Source organism: Dermochelys coriacea, chromosome 17 (assembly GCF_009764565.3).
Source record: "Dermochelys coriacea isolate rDerCor1 chromosome 17, rDerCor1.pri.v4, whole genome shotgun sequence".
NCBI classification, from domain to species: Eukaryota; Metazoa; Chordata; order Testudines; family Dermochelyidae; genus Dermochelys; species Dermochelys coriacea.
Window position 1 is genome coordinate 4,593,125 of NC_050084.1, and position 20,798 is coordinate 4,613,922.

The following is a 20,798-nucleotide window of genomic DNA, read 5'->3' on the forward strand; positions in this document are numbered from 1 at the left end:
TCAACGGAACTTGCGAAACACTGGGGAATGAAAGCAGCCTTGAATGGAGCCACGTTCCGCTCTGTCCCTCGGGTCAGGGATGCCCTTACTGTCCGGCTGTGGATTAGCCTCTCACGGAAAGTGCGGGGAGCCCTATTGGGTAGATGTCTAGAGGCAGGATAGGCAGAGTGCCAGAACAGACATTGCAGAGAGTACTCCTACCCTGGGCAGGGGATGGGCAAACAGGTCTTGTCCAGCGACAATTTCTGTGAACCTGTCGGTAAGTTGAACCTGAGCAAGCATGATGAGGTGATGCTGGCAGGCAGAGGGAAGCGTTCTGAAGAGCATGTAGCCATGGTGCAGTCTCTACTGGTTGAAGATACACACGCACAATTGGTCAGTGCAGGCTGTAGTCTAGGAGTACTCTTGGATTCCTGCCTGATGCTGAGCTCTCACATGATGGCATCCGTGAGTAATGCTTTGTAACATCTCTGCTTGCCTCAGAAACGCCATCCCATCCTGGTGACCCAGACCTGGCCTCAGTGATTCACGTTGTTGTCACTACTTGGCTGGACTACAGCAATGTGTTAGACCTGGCACAAAGTCAGCAGCACTTAGAAAACCCCAACTAGTGCAGAAAGCTGCGATGTGTTTTCCCAGTAGCATGGGCTACTAGGAATGTGCCAGTCCTTCCTTTGCTCTCTACACTAGCTTTCCACAGACTCAAATTAAGGTCAGGGTCTTGGGCCTTCTCTTCAAGGAGCTCCCTGGAGCACTCAGACATCTAAAAGGTCATTAAAGCTCTGTGATGAAAACCACGGGCAACAGCTGTGGTCCTCTGACCCAATGGAACTCTGAACAATAAGGGTGAAGCTCATCGGTGCAGGAAACAGAACCTGCTTTGGGGCTGGGCTGACCCGATAGAACGAACTCCCCCGAGAACGAAGGACCATCCCAAACCTCCCCACTTTCCACTCCAAGTCCAGGGTGCATTTCTTTGATGTTGCCTTCTCTGATATAAATACACAGCAACAGGTTTAACCAACCAAAGACACCTGCCAAAACGACACTCCTCTGCATACAGTTCTCCTTTTGGGGAGAGGATGAGAAAATAGATGGCATGTGATAGATTAAGGTGGCTGAATGCATGACTGGAATGTGCTCGGATCAGATACTACCATGATGAGCATGGGAAACCCTATATAGAATGGAAGCGAATGTGATTGACATAATACTGAGGATTTAACTGGCACTTTTCATCATAGATTCACAAAGGAGAGTTAGGGCTCGTCTACATGTGGAAGCTAACTTGAATGGAGGTAGGGTGTGAATTGAAAGCATTGCAGCTGTTCCAGAATAGTTTCCTATGTGGACACTCCTATTGTGGAATGAGTGTCCACACCCAGAGTCATTCAGGCACAACTCCATGTGAAGACAAGTTCTTGGTATCATCGTCCCCACTTCACGCATGGGGAACTGGAGAACAGAGAGAGGAAGATTCTCACAGGAGCAAGTCAAATGGGACTAGAACCAGCCCTCCTGGCTCCCTAGCCTGGTCACCACTGCCTGCTGGACTGTGCTACCTCCTTGGGTGCTTATGCAGCACTTCCACCGCTCTTTATGGGCAAAGCACTCCACAAATAGTAACCGTGGCCCACACTGTGGTCCGCTGAGTGGCACTTCACTCCATTGAAACCAGGGCAGCTGCTTGTGTTGTCAGTGCGGGTCAGCATGAGGACAGGCTGTGGCCGCGTGGCCCTGTATGTAGTCTGTGCAGCCGTGCTGCAAACCAGTGACAGGGGGCGGGAGGCGTGCTAAGTGACTGGGTCAGTACTTGAACTGAGTCTGTAATACGCTGCCCTGAATCGTAAAACCCCTCCAGAAAGGAAAACCCAACCAAGCGTGACTAGCTGCGTGGGAGCTACAGGTGAATCGCACCTTGGAGAAGGACACAGCTACTACTGCAGCTACGCCATTGTAAGGTCTCCTGTGCAGCCGCCCTATGCCAGGAGGAGAGAGCTTTCCTGCCAGCATAATTAAACCACCCCTAACGAGCGGCAGTAGCTACAGCAGCAGGAGAGCATCTCCCACTGACATACCACTGTCCACACTGGCACTTTTGTGTTGTTTTCACACCCCTGACCAACAAAAGTGTTATTGACAGACGTGCTAGTGTAGACAAAGCCTTCAAGTCATTATGTTCCTGTGTTGTCTTTTGGCTCCATCTGCCCCTCTGCGGTAAGGACTGTGAACGTTGGGAATGGCTCTGACTCCCCTCCCTCTCTGTCTCTTGCAGTGGTTTCTAGTGACAGCGAGAGTGACTCAGAATTCAGCTCCTCTAGCCTGGAGGACAAGTCCTTGTCTGGGGGGTCCAAGGGCTTGAAGATCAGGAAGCATCAGGCAGAATCAGGTGAGGAATCGGCTGTTACCCCTGAATGTGGGCATGGAAATGGGTGATGAAAATGTAGCGTAGGGTGACAATTGTTACTGTGCACCCTGGACCAGCTCCTCAGCTGCTGTAAATTGGCATCGTTCTGCTGGCTTCACTTTACGTCAGCTGAGGGTCTGGCTACCCCCTGGAATTACGGGCTACTGCTGAAGTTGAGAGCTTGCTTGGGGAAGGACAGAGTTTCCATCATGTGTGTTTGCAGAGTGCATGGCACAGCAGTACCCTGAGCCCAGCTGGGGCCCTTGAGCGTGACTGGACTAGAGTGGTTAATAAATAATAATGGGAGACAGGATGGCTCTGCAGGACTGGCGATGGGAAGGGTGGTCCCACCATGATGAGGTTGTTGGTTTGCTAAAGGAACCAGTCTCCTGCCACTCCAATCCTTGCAGCCACAAAGCCTTTCAGCTGTCACCCCCCACCCATATGTGGGAGTGTGTTGCAAACCTGTGGTGTATGGTCTCACATCAAAACAGTGGCACTGCTTTGGTGTTGGCCTCTCCACCCCTGAAGCTGGGTGCGTAGCTGCCTGTTGGGTGGTGAGCTCCGTGGGGCAGCATATCACGCCGGGCTAGGACAGGCCTGGCGCCAGCAAATATGAAAGAGAGATTTGACCCAGGAGTCCCTCCCGCCCAGGCTGGCAGTGCGGGAATGTGAGTGGTTCCCATCTGAGGGTGGGTTGAGCACCTGCAGAACTCAGTCTGGTTCCTCGTGCGCATGACTCCACAGCATCAGAATTACCACTGGGGTAGGGTGGCCAGGGAGACTGAGCTCCTGGCGATGGGCCGTGCCTGGGTCAGGAGGAGGCATGTTGGCAGGGTGGCGTGTGGGAAGCTCTGTGGATGTCTAGGGCCAGCAACACAGCCCCTTGCACACCCATAAACCCCAGCAGCTCCCCCAGACTGAGACAGCCCTGCAGCAAACCTCTCCCCTGTGTCTCTGCAGTGGCTGGCAGCGACTCCTCCAGGACTCCCAGCGGGAGCACCCACTCCAACGCCTTCTCGGAGAGCCGCAGCAGCCTGGGCAGCGAGCGCAGGGGAGGCCCAAGTGCTACCGAGAGCTGCCAGAATGACTTGCTGGCAGAGGAGTGCGACAGCGATGCCAGCAGAAGTGCCCGCGGTGAGTGAAAGGCATCATTGCCCCCAGGCTGGCTTCCTCTCTAGAAGCTCATGGCACAGCACCCTTCCTGAACCCCAGGCAGGCAGCCCGGCCCACTGAGCTGAGAGAAGGCTGCTGAGAAAACTCCCATGCACTTCTGATTGGAGTCTATGCCCAGCATTGTCAGAGAGGCACGTGTGGCCCTTGCGTGAGGTCAGAGAAGCCCGGGGCTTAGTGGCCAGATGCTGCGTGGTGGTGGTGGCCTGTGATATACAGGAAGTCAGTCTGGATTATCCGGTAGTCACTTCTGGCCTTGAACTCTATGATTCTAAGCATCTTGTCCAAGGTCATGGCTGACTTTCAGGCTCTGTTTGTCACACTAGACTTTCCCCTAGTGACGGGACTTCCCCGAACACTCCTACGTTTGCCCATTAAATCCCAGTGTTTGCACCTAACCTGCAGCACCATGGATCTGAACTTTGTTGAAGCAAAGTGCAAATCCAGGTGTTTTATGGGGGAATAAAATGCTTCGTCATAAAATATGTCAGGCTGGCTCATGAATTAAAACATGTCACTTCCCAACCCTCTGCAGTGTAAACTCGACCTCCCCACTCCATCCCCAGCAAGCTCAGAGGAATTAGCTGAGTTTGACAGCAGATCTGCATGCTGCTTTCACTTCTGATCTGGAGCAGCTGGAAGCAGTGCATATATTTTCTCTCTGCAGTTCACATTTATATACACAGTAACCTCAGAGGTTGTAATTTAACACCTCTCCCTCCCAGCTGTTCCTGTCACCCTTCTGGAAACCATTCCTTTTGGTTCTTGAGTCAGTTTCATGGCTTGTGTGTCAAGCTGTAAATTAGATTTGAGAGAATAGTGAAGAGGTTTATCAGTCAGTGCAACAGTAATTCCTGTGCCACCTCCTTCCCACACTTGGCCTGCTGGGGTTCATCAGCTTAAAAATCCTCCCTTCCTGCTGTATAAAATCAGACCCCGAAATGCTGGGGTTAACCTCTCGCAGTCAGGTCCTGCACTGCCTGGCAAATGAATGTTCAGGGTGACATATGGCATGTACCTAGGACTACGACTTTCTCTGGGCTACTAAAGCGTGAGCGCAGCTAAAATAGCCGCGTAGGGTGTAGGTGGGATCCTGGCTCAGAGGAGGGGCAGTCAGGTTTGCATGGCCAACTAGAAAACGTTTTCAAAGTATCTTCTTTTTGGCCTGGGGTCGTTCACCTCCTATTCCTGCCGCAGAACCGTGCATGCTGGAATTGTTTCATTCAGACACTGGTTCTTTTGGTGGATGAGTTCTTCGCTGCGACTTGCATAACCCCGGTGATGGCAGGGCGGAGGAGGAGCAGTAGCCGTTTCTGCCCAAGTCTGTTTGATTTTTGTGCTTGATTTGATTGTGGACAGCTGACCGCAGCCTGGTGGCCCTGTTGGGAGCAGAATGCAGCATCTTATGCCAGCGTGGGAGCCTTGTGGGCCTCAAAGCATCCACCTCGTCCCATGCACTGGATATTAGGGGTTAGATTAGACAGGCCATCTAAGCAGTGACCTGTGCCCCCCGGCATGGCATTTGGAGAACTACTTCCACCATCAGGACTAATTATATCAGGGATCCCTGCCCACCCTGGCTCCACTGCAGTGTGTAGTGGCACAGCAGAGGTGCTGCCAGGTGTGCCCAAAGCAAGCCTAATCTAAACGGTATGTGCCCTTGGCAGCACTTGGGTGTGTAGACACATATTGTGTTACAGGCATGCTGGGGGATCATGCCCCAACGAGCACATCAGTTGTGTCTAGAGCGAACGGGCTCGGGCTCCATTTCTGTCCTGCACTCATGCAGATACGTCAGCGATCCCAGCCATGTACTAAACTATTTAGCTGGTTCTGTTGATTGCAAGAGACAGTCGATCTGGCATGTGTGTGGTCTGTTTCCTTGGCTGAGTACTTTATCCTCACACCCCCTGCTGGGCCTCTCTCATTATATAAAGCACAATCTGCAGGTTTGGGAAAGGGTTTTTGCTTTAATTTTTAAAGCTCTGTTTTCCTTCCAAAACAATTCTGGGCTCCAACCCTCCAAAAACAATTTTCTCCACTGTGCACAGATGACATGATCCTAAAATGAATGGCTCTGCAAGCCATTAACATGACGGTAGCATTCCTAAAACTAGGGAGATGCTGCCGCAATGTGTTGTGTGCAGAGTTTAATAGCAATCGTGGTACATTGTGCATGAACGCAGCTGTCAGTAATATACTGTCGTACACATATGATGTCCTTGTGTTCTATACAACACCTTCATGAGTAGTTTAAATCAGACATTCCATAGTCCACAATAATAAATGCACAAGTCCCACCACCTCGCCAGCCATGTGGTGTAAGTCAGTGGTTCTCAACCTTTCCTGACTACTGTGGCCCTTTCAGGAGTCTAAAGCCCAAGCCTCACCTCCCAGGGTTGAAGCATGTAACTTACCTTCATGGGACTCATGTGGCATGGTTCCCTGGGCAGTTGCCCTTCTTGCCACCTCCTAATGCTGGCCCTGCATTTCTGACCCACAACCCATCCTGTGACACCCCCGCCCCTGAGGATCATGACCTGCAAGTTGAGAAACAACACTGATCTAGATGAGTTGACCTACCCCCTGAAAGACCTCAGCATATCCCCAGGGGTACGTATAAGAGAACCACCGGTACCTGGTAAACAAAGAGAAAATGAGAGAGACACCAATACAATGCTCTATAACACTCTAATGGTACCAACTTGTGTCTCATAGCAGTAGCTTAAGTGTTGTTCTTTTTTTATTTTATTTTTAATGCAGATCTCATTCTCGCCTCTTCTCTAATTCTGTACCAAAGTGCAACTCTCAGCTGCCTTTCACATCCTAAGAACAAATCCTGAGTCGCTATCTTGCCGAAGAGTTCCTGTGATGATTCCAAAGCAATTTTACCCTGACAGTCTATAGCTCTCCCACTCCAGCTCTGGGAAGGGGGAGGCAAGAGGGCTGGGAAGGGGTCATGGCCAAGGGTCTGGTTGTACGGGAAGACAAGGGACTGGTGAAAAAGGCCAGGAACTTCCAGTGTATTTGTAACATTTGTGGTTGAACTTTTCCAAGCCATATCATTTGACTGCCTGATTCCCATTAAAATGACTGGTTTCAGAGTAACAGCTGTGTTACTCTGTATTCGCAAAAAGAAAAGGAGTACTTGTGGCACCTTAGAGACTAACAAATTTATTAGAGCATAAGCTTTCGTGAGCTACAGCTCACTTCATCGGATGCATCCGATGAAGTGAGCTGTAGCTCACAAAAGTTTATGCTCTAATAAATTTGTTAGTCTCTAAGGTGCCACAAGTACTCCTTTTCTTTTTATTAAAATGACTGGGTGTCCAGATCCCCTCCGCAGCTTTGAGAATCTGTGCCTAGATCTCTCAACACAGAGGTCTACATCTTCAGAAGCGATGAGTGAATTTGGACACTGCAGTTTTGGGGCATCCAATTTGAGATGCCATAAAGAGGCCTGGACTTCAGAGAATGGGTTTCAGCACTTTGTGAAAACCAGGCTCCTTTGAGGCATCTCCAGTTGGGCCCCCCAAAACTTAGAAGCGGCTCTTGGAAAGTGTGGCCATTACCTGTATTTCTCTCTAGTCTGTGGAGTGAGTGTGGTGACATCTGTGGAGGCTGCTGTTAACAGAACGAGGAGGGGATGGGCACGTAAGACAAGCCTCGAAGAACTGCATGTAAGGGAGAAAGGAGGAGTTCTGTCTCTGTGGCCAATCCAGTCCTCGATTTCTCTGCAGCAAAGGAGTGGCAGCAAAGGGTATATCTTAGCTGGGATTGTGAGCTGGACGCTAGCCCTGCAGGAAGTGATCTTGGACCTTAGGCCGCCTGGCGCCTGCTGGGTGGGCCCTGCTGCCATTCCCAAAGGTCTCGCAGAGCCGCCTAAATCAGTGGGCTTTTGCTGCTGCAAGTGCCTCTTGAAGCGATTTGTTCCAACAGGTTTATTTAGCTAGCAGGAGGCTGAGGAGCAACTGGCTCCACCAGCAGTCCTCCTATGACAGCCAGGGCAGACACTTCGGCAGGGCGGTGCGTGCTGCCAAAGCTTCACAGAGAGAGTGCCCCACTCTATTAGCCAGAGGCAGTTGTGTGCAATTCACGGCCAGCCAGTGGGAATGCATTACACCAACAAATGCACGGGCTTCCTTAGTGAACCGGCTGCTGACCTTGGGAAGCGCAAGCTAAAGAGGAGGGGCAGCTGTGAGGTAGTGCTGCTCCCCCAAGCCCAGGAGAGGAAGGGCAGCTGCCCTCTGCTTCTAGCAGGATGTGGGCTGCACTTTGCCCTGTTGCCACTTCTTGCAGGGCTTCGGTTCTTGCTAGCAGGGTTGGTCTGTCTATCTCTCTTCGTGATTTGCCATTCCAGTCAAGGTCACTGGGACAGTGGGCAGTAATGGAGTCTGATCCTGAGAACCGCCAAGCCCCCACAATCCCTCTGGGAGCTGCAGGTGCTTTTCAGCCCATCTGGAAATCTGGCCCCTAGTGTCCTCTGGGGGTGGGGCTGGGGGTGGTCTGTTCTCAGAGGCTTGGGCGAGGGGAGCCCCATAAGTACATGGGGACTGAGGAGGCTCCAGTTCCCTGTGCCCTGGCACAGTATGTTGTGGAGGCTTGGGGCTGCTTTTCTCTAGGAAGTGTAACTGTGGTTTAACAGGTTTCAGAGTAGCAGCCGTGTTAGTCTGTATTCGCAAAAAGAAAAGGAGTACTTGTGGCACCTTAGAGACTAACAAATTTATTAGAGCATAAGCTTTCGTGAGCTACAGCTCAGCTGTAGCTCACGAAAGCTTATGCTCTAATAAATTTGTTAGTCTCTAAGGTGCCACAAGTACTCCTTTTCCTTTCCTTTTCTTTTTGTGGTTTAACAATCAGGTTAGCTGGCTCCATGCTGCCCACGGCTGTTGAGGCAGGGCAGACAGGACTTGCCATGTTCAGCATCACCCGGCTCAATGGGCTTGATAACTTTCCCCCAGGGATGGCTTCCTTCTAAAACTGCCTCTGCGGGGTTCATCTGGTGCAGGCTGCAGTCAGAGACAGGTTGCTGGGCTATAGGGACCTTGGTCCAACCCAGGCTGGCATTTCCTCTGATTCTAGTCCTGAGTGAACGCTGGCTGGCCAACGACTTGGCGCTGAGTGTAACTTGTTTGCACGGACCAGTCAGCAGTGTGCCACCTGGCTCAAGTTGCAGATGGTCAAGTTTAGATGTGATTAAATCTCATGAGGATGCTGCCTGTTAGGGCCCAGTGCTAGGCCCTTTGTCTTCCCAGAGGAGGATCAGGGTGGCCTGAGTTCTGGGGAGCGATGACTGGGTGGGCGGGGGGTTAGGTTCTGCAGATGCACCCTGAGCCGTGGGATGTATTTTATAAATGAAGTGGAGGAAAAAAGCCGCAGTCCAAGCGCAGCCCATAGGGAATCTGGCTGTTCTGTGCCAGCCCTGGCTCTGTGGTGCCCTGGGGTTTGCTGATCACCAGAAGGAGGTTCCCCCTGCAAGAGAGTGGGTTGTGCAGGGCTCCACTGGGTTTGTCTCGTGATTCCCATTTTGTCCCCAGCCCTCCAGGAGGGCTAAATTCTATCCTGGCAGGATCCAATGCATGGGCAGCTCATATCATAGGGTGGGGGAGGCTGGGCCTCCCCAAACAGCCCAGCGTGGCCCCACCCATGCTCCACCCTAAGGCAACTCCTGTTTGTCCTTGGCCCCAGTCCAGGCGGGCTGCTCATCTTCCATGAAGCTGGTTTGGGGCTGAGGCTAGGGCTAGGGCATCCACCATTGGCCTGCGGCTGGGACTTGCAGTGGCTCAGGCTGCCCACCGCTGGGGAGCCCCGGGTGCTGGAGCCATGCTGCCTGGCACTTGGCCGTGCGGGGCTGCCCACCCTGATATCTGCTGGGAGAACAATACAGCGGTGCACAGACAATCCAGGAAGTTTTTTGGAAAGTGTAGGTGACAATTTCCTGGTGCAAGTGCTGGAGGAACCAACTAGGGGCAGAGCTCTTCTTGACCTGCTGCTCACAAACTGGGAAGAATTACAGGTTTCAGAAGCAAAAGTGGATGGGAACCTGGGAGGCAGTGACCATGAGATAGTCAAGTTCAGGATCCTGACACAAGGAAGAAAGAAGAGCAGCAGAATACAGACCCTGGACTTCAGAAAAGCAGACTTTGACTCCCTCAGGAACTGATGGGCAGGATCCCCTGGGAGAATAACATGAGGGGGAAAGGAGTCCAGGAGAGCTGGCTGTATTATAAAGAATCCTTATTGAGGTTACAGGGACAAACCATCCCGATGTGTAGAAAGAATAATAAATATGGCAGACGACCAGCTTGGCTTAAGAGTGAAATCCTTGCTGATCTTAAACACAAAAAAGAAGCTTACAGGAAGTGGAAGATTGGACAAATGGCCAGGGAAGAGTATAAAAATATTGCTCAGGCATACAGGAGTGAAATCGGGAAGGCCAAATCACATTTGGAGTTGCAGCTAGCAAGAGATGTTAAGAGTAACAAGAAGGGTTTTTTCAGGTATGTTAGCAACAAGAAGAAAGTCAAGGAAAGTGTCGACCCCCATACTGAATGAGGGAGGCAACCTAGTGATAGAGGATGTGGAAAAAGCTAATGTACTCAATGCTTTCTTTTTGCCTCTGTCTTCATGAATAAGGTCAGCTCTCAGACTACTGCACTGGGTAGCATAGCATGGGGAGGAGGTGACCAGCCCTCTGTGGAGAAAGAAGTTGTTCAGGACTATTTAGAAAAGTTGGACGAGCACAAGTCCATGGGGCCGGATGCGCTGCATCCGAGGGTGCTAAAGGAGTTGGCAGATGTGATTGCAGAGCCATTGGCCATTATCTTTGAAAACTCAAGGCGATCGGGGAAGGTCCCAGACGACTGGAAAAAGGCTAATGTAGTGCCCATCTTTCAAAAAGGGAAGGAGGAGGATCCGGGGAACTACAGGCCAGTCAGCCTCACCTCAGTCCCTGGAAAAATCATGGAGCAAGTCCTCAAGGAATCAATTCTGAAGCACTTAGAGGAGAGGAAAGTGATCAGGAACAGTCAGCATGGATTCACCAAGGACAAGTCATGCCTGACTAATCTAATTGCCTTCTATGACGAGATAACTGACTCTGTGGATGAGGGGAAAGCAGTGGACGTGTTATTCCTTGACTTTAGCAAAGCTTTTGACACAGTCTCCCACGGTATTCTTGCCAGTAAGTTAAAGTAGTATTTGCTGGATGAATGGACTATAAGAATGGACTATGAATGGACTATAAGATGGAGAGAAAGCTAGATTGTCATGCTCAACGGGTAGTGATCAATGGCTCCATGTCTAGTTGGCAGCCGGTATCAAGAGTCAGTCCTGGGGCCGGTTTTGTTCAATATCTTCATTAATGATCTGGAGGATGGTGTGGATTGCACCCTCAGCAAGTTTGCAGATGACACTAAACTGGGAGGAGAGGTAGATACACTGGAGGGTAGGGATAAGATACAGAGGGCCCTAGACAAATTAGAGGATTGGGCCAAAAGAAATCTGATGAGGTTCAACAAGGACAAGTGCAGAGTCCCGCACTTAGGATGGAAGAATCCCATGCACCGCTACAGACTAGGGACCGAATGGCTAGGCAGCAGTTCTGCAGAAAAGGACATAGGGGTTACAGTGGACGAGAAGCTGGATATGAGTCAACAGTGTGCCCTTGTTGCCAAGAAGGCCAGTGGCATTTTGGGATGTATAAGTAGGGGCATTGCTAGCAGATTGAGGGACATGATTGTTCTCCTCTATTCGACATTGGTGAGGCCTCATCTGGAGTACTGTCCCGTTTTGGGCCCCACACTACAAGACGGATGTGGAAAAATTGGAAAATGTCTAGCGGAGGGCAACAAAAGTGATTAGGGGTCTGGAACACATGACTTATGAGGAGAGGCTGAGGGAACTGGGAGTGTTTAGTCTGCGGAAGAGAAGAGTGAGGGGGGATTCGATAGCTGCTTTCAACTACCTGAAAGGGGGTTCCAAAGAGGATGGATCTAGACTGTTCTCAGTGGTAGCAGATGACAGAACAAGGAGTAATGGTCTCCAGTTGCAGTGGGGGAGCTTTAGGTTGGATATTAGGAAAAACTTTTTCACTAGGAGGGTGGTGAAGCACTGGAATGCGTTAGCTAGGGAGGTGGTGGAATCTCCTTCCTTAGAAGTTTTTAAGGTCAGGCTTGACAAAGCCCTGGCTGGGATGATTTAGTTGGGGATTGGTCCTGCTTTGAGCAGGGGGTTGGACTAGATGACTTCCTGAGGTCCCTTCCAACCCTGATATTCTATGATTCTATGCTCGGGAGGGATGGGGGGGCCACACCTCCCACACAGTGCTCGGGGGCCATGTGCTGGGGGGAGGCGCCTTGGGCTTCGGGGTCCAGCAGAGGAAGGGGAAGCGCTCTCAGTGCTGTGACTAACAGGGGTATTGTGGTCCTTGGATGTGTAAAAGGGACTGTCAAGCAGAGGCAGGAAGTGATCTCCTTACACAGCATTGGTTAGGCCACTACTGGAATACTGTGCCCAGTCTGGGACCTGCAATTAGGAAATGCTGGAGAGAGTTCAGAGGAGGGCCACAAAGATGATCTGGGGGCTGGAAATCAAGCCGTACGACATGAAGCTTAAGGAGCTCAGTTTATTCAGTTTATCAAAGAGAAGAGTGAGAGGTGGCTTGCTCACCCTGTGTAGGTTCTTGTACATGAAGAAGAGATCTGATAGTTGGGGCTTTTCAAAAGCCTTGCTGACAAAGGCATAACAAGATTCAGTGGCTGGAAGCTGAAATCAGAGGCATTCAACCTTGAAATAAGATGCAGTCTCCTAGCTGTGAGGATAATTAAATATTGGAACAGCTTACCAGGGGAGGGGGCGGACTCCCTGTGGCTTGGAGTCTTTAAAATGGAGCTCTTTAATCCAACTTCTAGGAGAAGGTCTATGACCTGTATGTGCAGGGGGCGGTCGGGCTGGGTGGTTGCAGTGGTCCCTTCTGGCTGTGGAGTCTTTGAATCACCCTGTTCATTCCCTTCGTCCCTGTGCCTTGGAGAGAACCAAATTGACTGATTAAGACCGTAACTATAATCAAAGCTCATGCTTCAGGGCTTGAGCCAGTTGCCTGTAAGGGTCAGGAAGGATTTTTTCCCCAGTGCACAATTAACTAGATGTAATCTGCTGGAGGTGTGGGGAGTCGCTTTCCTCTGATGCATCAGGGTGCAGCCACAGCTGGAGATAGGACACTGCTGGCATGGGCCAATTTGAGGTGGTACAGAAAGTCCTCTTTCTTAGATGTCAGGCTGATGTCTCTTGCGCACATCCTCAGGGTCAAAATGATCACCAGATGTGGGGCCGGGAAGGAAACCCCCCTCCCCCATCAGATTGGCAGGGATCTTGGTGTGGAGGTTCAACTTCCTCTGTAGTGTGGGGCAAGTCGCCTGCTAGCATCGTCTGGGTACATCTCATCTAATCAATTTCATGCCATCAGAGGGGCCTGAGGGCACCTCGGTTTCTTCTGTGGCACACACAGTAGCTTACTCTCCTGAGGACTGAAACACTTTAGTCTAACTGAAGTCGCATGGCTCAGTGTAATGGTATGTGGGTAAAATTTAATGGCCTGTGATATGCTGGAAATCAGACTACATGAGCTAATGATCCCTTCTGGCCATAAACGCTGTGAATCTATGAAAGTGCTGGACATCGTAAACTCCTTTTGAAACCCTGGGAGTTGAGGCTCGGCACCTCCCAGGAGTTCAGTGAAGAAGGCAGCTCAACCAATTCTCCTGTTCCATGAGCAACCCTTCTGTTTTCTTTCTTTCTCACCCATTCTCTCTTTCCTCAGCTCTGCTTCCTTTAATAAAGTTTAATGGGGCTAGACTGCTGATGCAGCCCCCTGTAATGATCCACAGTCATTCTCATCACTGCTGTTCCTAGCGAGCTTTTCAAATGATACCGAGGAGGTGAAAGCAACACAAAATAATTGTGTCAAGCTGCTCCCCCTCCCACAGCCTACCAAATCTTTGTCTTTATTTATTTCAAAGGCAAACGACGCATCCACCCGAGTCCCTGGTGCTGATGGGAGTCAATGTCTCACTGCTTCACCCGGATCCAGCACGCTTGTCTGACACATCCAGTCTTGAACTCTCCACACGGATTGAGCGAACCCCAGCATTCTGTGCCTTCTGAGTCGCCATGATTCCACGCAGACCTTAATTTACTTGTCGTTGGCTGAAAAGAGATATTGCTGTCCACTCGGCGTAGTTTGTCCTGCTTTCGTTTTTGCCTTCTGCTTGCTGCAGAAGAATGGGAAACGTTTGGGTTGGAGGGATGCTCTTCTGAGTGAGGAAGGGAGCAAGTGACACCATGGTAGCCAGCCAGCTGTGTTTTAGTATTTCTACTGAGATTCCTTTCCCGCCCCCTGTACAATGGAGAGCCCAACACTTACCCACCTTGGTAAGGACATCTCAGTGCAGCGTGGTGAGAGCACTAAACTAGGATCAAGATGCTTGTGTTGTATTCCTGGGCCGCTGAGTGACCTTGAGCAAATCACATTGTGCATCTCTGTGCCTGAGATTCCTCGCCTGTAAATGGTTTCTGTAAAAGAGTTCTGCATGCTTTTTGTGAAGTGCTTTGAGATCCACAGGTGAACAGCGCTACGTGAGATTCACTCCCACACACAGGCCTGCACGTCACTGACCCCCAGGAAAGCCCTGGAAATAGAGCATGTGAGTGGCATGTAGCTTTGTGCTGCTTCTCTGCACAGGGTGAATTTTCCTAAGCAGCAAGGGTGAAATCCTGGCTCTCTTGAAGTCAATGAGAATTTTGCTACCAACTTCTGCGGGGCCAGGTTTCCATCCCGAGTATTATCATCACGGTTATTGCTGAGTTTATTATTGTTTTAATTGGGGATCCCCATTAGCTGGTGTGATGACATTCCATCCTCCTCCCTTCTAAGGGACCTTCTTAACATGGCTGCCTGCTGGGGATGGTTGTTTATTTAGAGAGGAAGGGAGCCGTGGAAGAGGATGGCTGGTGCGATTCCTTTAATCTGTCGCTGGTAGGATGTTTCCTCTCCTTTCCGGTCTCTGGTGTGTTGAAGTCAGCATTGTGAGCAGCCTCTCTCTGTGCTGCCAACTCTGTGTGTTTTACCTTTTAGTGGGAGACCTCTACTCATGCCCTGATGGCACCTGGATGGCACTGGGCAGTCAGCTCGGCCATGTGTTCTAAAAAGAAGGATACTTTCCCTTGTGAAGGTGGAAGGAACCAGGTCTGTGTTTTCTCCTTGCTGTCCCCAGATCTCATGCATCTCTCTGGCTGCAATTTCTTACGTGCTAATACTTGGGTCTTTGGCATTGATCTAAACTGGAGAGAGCTGCTAGTCTGGTGCCATCCCCACGTCTTCTCTGAGCTATGTACTCTTCCCCAATGTCTGGCAGATGCCTAGAGGCCAAGCCCATGACTCCTATAAAGTGATCAAGCATTTTAAGGCCTGAGCCAAAGCATAGAGATGAATGGGAGTTCTTCAGTTGACTTCAGAGGGCTTTGTATGAGGCACATATTCTGCGAAGGGATCCAGAGACTCCAAAGAGTGCTGTCCAGGGACGACTGATCACTTGAAAAGCAATTCACTGCCACTAGTGAGTCACCTTCCCCTTTTTAAACTAGCCACTCTAATCAGTTTAAGGAATGTCTCCTCCCCCTTCCCGGCTCACTAATTGATTGTAGAATTATTAGAAAATATATATATATCAGTTTGTTTTGTAGGGTTGCTCCTGAGGAGCAGACTTGCAGAAATTGGGGTATTTATATGAGGTTGGGGTGGTGGGGGAATATTTGTTTTTAATAGGAAAATACCCTGCAATGTACATACACACGCATTGGATTTTACAAATGACTGTAGTATAAAGGTAAATGAGATAAGGTACCAGGGCTCCCAACCCCAAGTGGTTTTGCATCCAACCAAGTACCCTGCTGTTGCTGTTTGTGCTGCCTGTTGGGGTGATGTGCTACAGGACGGGCATTTTAACTTTTGGTCTGGGTTATGAGACTAACACATGTAGGGCCAGATTTTCAAAGGTATTTAGGCACCTAAAGATGTAGATAGATGCCTAGGTGCCAAATGGGATTTTCAAAAGCACCTATCTCCATCTTCTTGTGCCTAAATACCTTTGAAAATCTGGCCTTACGTGCCTACGTTACTTCTGAAAATGGGACTTAAGCATCTAAGTCTCTTGGGCACTTTTGAAACTGTTACCCCAGATTTTTACAACCCAGTTTCTTTCTCTGTCTTATTTACCACCACTTTGCGTTAGTAAGGCAGAATCAAATTTTCCTTTTCACCATCCATCCTGCTTGTTTCCTTGTTATACTTCACTCAGCTTGGACAATGAAAAACATCGAGTCAGTTTTCTTGTGTTTCACAGCCACTTTTGCTCTTTGGTTCTTGTTCACCAGCACATATAAATCGCCAGCACTACAGGGTGGATGTTTAACTCCTGACATACTCCTCACTGGTTTGTTGGGTTGCTTTAAATCCTGAAAATGCTTCAGTTAACATTGTTTTGTGAAACACTCTTGCTTAAACACAGATGTGGGGCTGATACTGTCCCAAAACCCTATTCACCCCCCTTTCTCACACCTGTGTAACTCTGTTGACTTCAGCAGAGTTGTCCCTGATTCAGAGTCGGACCTGGAACCTGTTGAAATGGATACTGGATCCAGGCCCCAAGTGAGAGAAGATCCAGGCCAATCCATGTCGACTATTGATATGTCTATACTTGGAGCTGGAAAGTGTAAATTTCAGCTCAAGGAGACATACCTGCACTAGCTCTCATCAAGCTAGCATGCTAAAAATTAGAGGATAGCTGTGACAGCGCCAGTCTGCGATCCCACATACATACTTAGGGCAACAATCCCGCAACTGTGAGTATGCTCTATTTTTAGCATGCTCCTTGAACTGGAATTTACACCTTCAGCTTGAAGTGTAGACATCCACCCATGCAAATGCGGTATGCAGACATGCACAACTCCGTGCTAATACTTTTCACGATTGAGATTTTTCATCTCAAAGGTGTACTTCACCCTAATGTGTGTTTACATGTCTTCAACCGGGTCTTTATCTTCTTTATAGCCTGTAACAGGTGCCTGGGTTTTTAGTTAGGGGGTGGGGAGGGAAGGAAAGGGAATGCGAATGGGTCTCCATTTACTAGGATGTTGTGTGTGTCCCTCCCTTCCCTCATCATGTGTAACATTTTAGAATTGGAAATAATAAAGCTTTGATGCTGCACCAACTGCCTGGCCTTCCTGAAATAATACAAAATTTCTCTGTTCCCAAGTTGCAAATATTCTTCAGCTCTTCAGGCTGCTTCCAGCAGGGAGCTAATTCCACCACCGGGCTCGTGAATCACAGGTAATTAACAAGAATGCTGAACCTCAAGGTCCTGTTTTCTATATTCCCACTTCTTAGATATCTAAATGTGGCAATGGAAGCTGATCCACAGGTACATTTTTAGCCTTTTTTGTAGAGTTTCTTTCTCTGTTGAAAGCACTAAGCATAATGCAGCAGTAATTGCCATTCTGCAAGAGTCGTCATTCTTGGCCTTGTGAAGCTCGTCACTCGTCTGGCAATTAGGGTCTATTTAATATTCTCCACCAAGAAAGATCTACAGTATTGTTCAATAAAGCTATATAGCTAGATATACACGTGTGTTTTTTGTCCCACCATGCATTTAATTTCAAGGTTTCAAATGGCTTTTTAATACCTGTTTTGCTTTTCCGTTTCAAACTCACCACGCAAATTGCTGTTGCGATTGTTCTGATGATGGTGCTTGGGCGCTGTCGTTGGCTTGAGGATGCAGCTTGTCAAGGACTATGCAGCTCTTACAATTCTTCCCTCCTCCCCCACCCTCCTCTCACCAGGAGTCAAGTATAGAGGGGAGTCAGTTCTGCCATCTTTGAGGTGGGAAAATGCTGGCTGTGAACTACCAAACTGAATTGTTTCCTTCGTGGTTCATTTTAAAGCAGTGAAGCTTCGGGATCTAATCTGGCTGAAAAAAATCCCCACATATATATTATAGTTACTTAACATACTGAAGCAAATGGGCTGCCAACTAGGATTGCTAATTTTGGTTGAATGTCTTTCTAGAGTTTTCATCACATGACATAATCTTTAATGAAAGATTAATCTTTAATTCCTGGAGACTCCAGGATAATCCTGGAGGGTTGACAACCCTAATGCATATTTTGTGAGCGCTCATTAATAAATCAGGTGCTGAAGACAACAGGCTGACAATCAGAGCTTTTTGACTATTCCATTTTAACACATACAGGTGGTGGTGATTACCATTATTGCCTTAAAATGGCAGATAGTCTCTGGGTAGCTTTTATAGTTCATTTGTAAATTGAAGTCCCAGTATTAACTCTGCAAATGAGATCATTTCTCAATCACAGTAGCAAGGTGTGAAGTGTCGGTCACCAGCTCCTGGCATTTCTTGTAAGGTTCCTCTTCTCTTCCTTTACATGCAGCCTTTCCTTTCAGTTTCTATCCAGTGCTTCCATCGGTTGCTTCGATTCCAGTATGGAAAATGTTCTTCTGATGACACTCCTCGTCTCCACAGGTACGTGCGGTAGAAAGTGTGCTAGGCAGTGAGTTTGACTGACTGGCCGCTGAGGACATTACTTACATTGCCATTAGAAGCAAGGTGGGTGAGGTAATATCTTTTATGGGACCAACTTCTACAATTGAAAGAGAGTCTTTTGAACTTACACAGAGCTTGTCTTCAGAGTGTTACAGCTAAATACAAGGTGGGACCAATAAGAAGTTAACACAAGAGCCCAGTCAAGGTGAAGTGGGCAGTTAACAGCTGTGACACTGAGTACCTTCCCCAGACCTGAAGACGAGCTCTGTGTAGCTAAGCTTGTCTCTTTCTCAAACAGATCCACTGAAAGATATTACCCCACCTACCTGGTCTCTAATATCCTGGGACCAAGGTGGCGACGCCAGAGCTGCAAACAAGAATTGCAGTTAAATGCAGATAAAACAGCAGGGGCTGGCTGGCACGTGGTGTTAGTAATGGCTTATGTGGAACTTCTTGATAGAGGATGTTGTGAAGGCCAAGACTATAACAGGGTTCAAAAAAGAACTAGACAAATTCATGGAGGATAGGTCTATTAATGGATATTAGCCAGGATGGGCAGGGATGGTGCCACTAGCCTCTGCCAGAAGCTGGGAATAGGTGACAGGGGATGGATCACTTGATTATCTGTGGTGGTCATTCCCTCTGAAGCACCTGGCATTGGCCGCTGTTGGAAAACAGGATACTGGGCTAGATGGACCTTTGGTCTGACCCAGTATGGCCGTTCTTATGTTATCTGCACTTGGTCACAGGTTCAAAGGCAGTCCAGATCATCATCATTGTTAGTAGTATTTAATATTTAAATCACATCATAAATGTTCATGGTGCTTTTGAGGAAAAAGATGCAGCCTTTACTCTGAGGATTGACTAACAAAGGGAGTCTCCTACAGATTTCTATGGCCCCCATCATTACTGTATCTGAGCACCTCACAACCTTTTAATGTATTTATCAGGGCACTGCTTTTATCCCCATTGCACAGATGAGGAACTGAGGGAAAGGGAAACCAAAGCCCAAATCCTCAGTGGGAGTTAAGCACCTAAATACCTTTGATTACAGTGGAACTCAGGAGCTTAAATGCCTTTGAGAAATTGAGCTGAAGTGATGTGCTTGGGCCAGCCAGCCCTGTGCAATTAGCCCTATGTCACTGCACCTGTGCACTGTGTGAGACTTAAAAGGAGGAAGAGGAAGCTTGGAGGCAGGGTCCCGGGCAGGGGAACCCTGTCAGAATCCCCTGCAGGGAAGATGCAGGCTAGACTAGCTGGGGAAGAGCAGGAGGTTTCTTGTGGCTGTAGCTAGTCTGAGGAGAGAGGGCAGCCAGAGAAGAAAAAAGGATGAACAGCTGTGGGGGGGGGGGTTGGACTAAGAGGAGGGAAGCCCAGGAGTTGGGGGTGAGCGCACAGGATCTTCTGAGGTGAGGCAAGAAGCCAGGTTGGAGCTCAGAAGTGGTTGAGAGCTGTGGCCTGACAGAAGCTCTGAGGGGAAGGGTAGACCGGGCCCCATCCAAATGGTTGGAACCCAGGCACCTGCGGTTAGGCTGTTGCTGCTGGGAGCCTGCCTGTAAAGAAGGGTCTGAAAACTGAGTCCCGCAGGGCCCAAGGTTTGCTTTGATGTTTGTACCAGGTCACTGGCCTTCCAAGGCCAGAGTGGGTAGAGCAAGAGGCCCGTTAGCCGGCTCCATGGTTCCAGGGAGGCTGATTAAGGCTGGGAAATAACTGAAGCAGTTGTTGGAGCAGTCGGCCTCTGGGAGAGGGAAGCCATGGGGCTACCCCTCCCCCCCCATTGTTGCTTTATGGGCTTGGGGCCTTGTAGAGTGGATGGGGCTCAGCCAGTGCACATAAGTATAGGGGGGTAATTAGGCCCACCTGGGAAGGATTAAGAGACTGATAACTGATAGGGCAAGTGAATCAAAAGGAGGCTCCCAGCGCCTTGCTAGCCTGGGGGGGAGAACTCAGCTGGGGCACAGCCCCCAGGAGCAGGGCTGTGAAACTCTGAACTGAAGAGGGGCCAAAGGGCCTTCCTTGGGAGGCAGCTGCTGTTTAGAGTCCAGGAAAAGGGGGATGATATTTTAAAGTCTGCAGCTGTGAGTTATTTTTGGAAATTGAGGCAAGGTGCCTGCAGGGCCACCCAAGCCCATGAGTGGGCACCTTGGGCCACGTCTTTCCACAATACTGTGTTTGACTTGGACTAAGGGACTCTGTTACCCTGGAAGGGGTTGGAGGCTTTAAAGTGATTTGGCTGGCGGAGGCTGAAGATCGGAGTGGGGACGCAGAGGCAGAAGTGTTGCAATACTGGGTTTGACCAGAAGGGGGTCCAGAATGGTGAGTCATGTAACATGCTGGTTTAAGTTCAGGTGTGAATTTAAACCTCTCTAGCCAAACTGATGTTAAAGGCAGTGTAGACCGAGTTGTTCCAGTATGAGAGTGACTTATTTTGGTTTTGCTGAAGCTGATTAGGAACAGGTTTAACTGAACCAAAATAAGCCATTCTTATACTGAAACAAGAGGGTCCACATAACCCTTTGGCAACGGCTTAACTTCATAAGGTGTAAATTTAACCCCAAGTTCTGCCAGTCCCCCTGCCTTGTGTACACACAGTCCGGTGCTAG

The 20,798-nt window shown here is 49.3% G+C and overlaps 1 protein-coding gene across 7 annotated transcripts in view; it reads left to right on the forward strand.

The window, feature by feature from the left end:
* Window positions 1-20,798, forward strand: part of RPH3AL (rabphilin 3A like (without C2 domains)) — a 125,627-nt gene that overhangs the window by 81,586 nt on the left and 23,243 nt on the right. For 5 of the 7 annotated variants that reach the window (XM_043499354.1, XM_038376249.2, XM_043499351.1 and 2 more), the window contains exons 7-9: window positions 2,276-2,389; window positions 3,371-3,544; window positions 13,600-15,396. In XM_043499354.1, coding sequence (XP_043355289.1) covers window positions 2,276-2,389; window positions 3,371-3,544; window positions 13,600-13,634 — 323 coding nt within the window. In that variant the 3' untranslated portion in view covers window positions 13,635-15,396. Of the gene's footprint in view, window positions 1-2,275; window positions 2,390-3,370; window positions 3,553-13,599; window positions 15,397-20,798 lie in introns of those variants that run through there. The other 2 variants (XM_043499355.1, XM_038376252.2) reach the window with 2 other exon arrangements.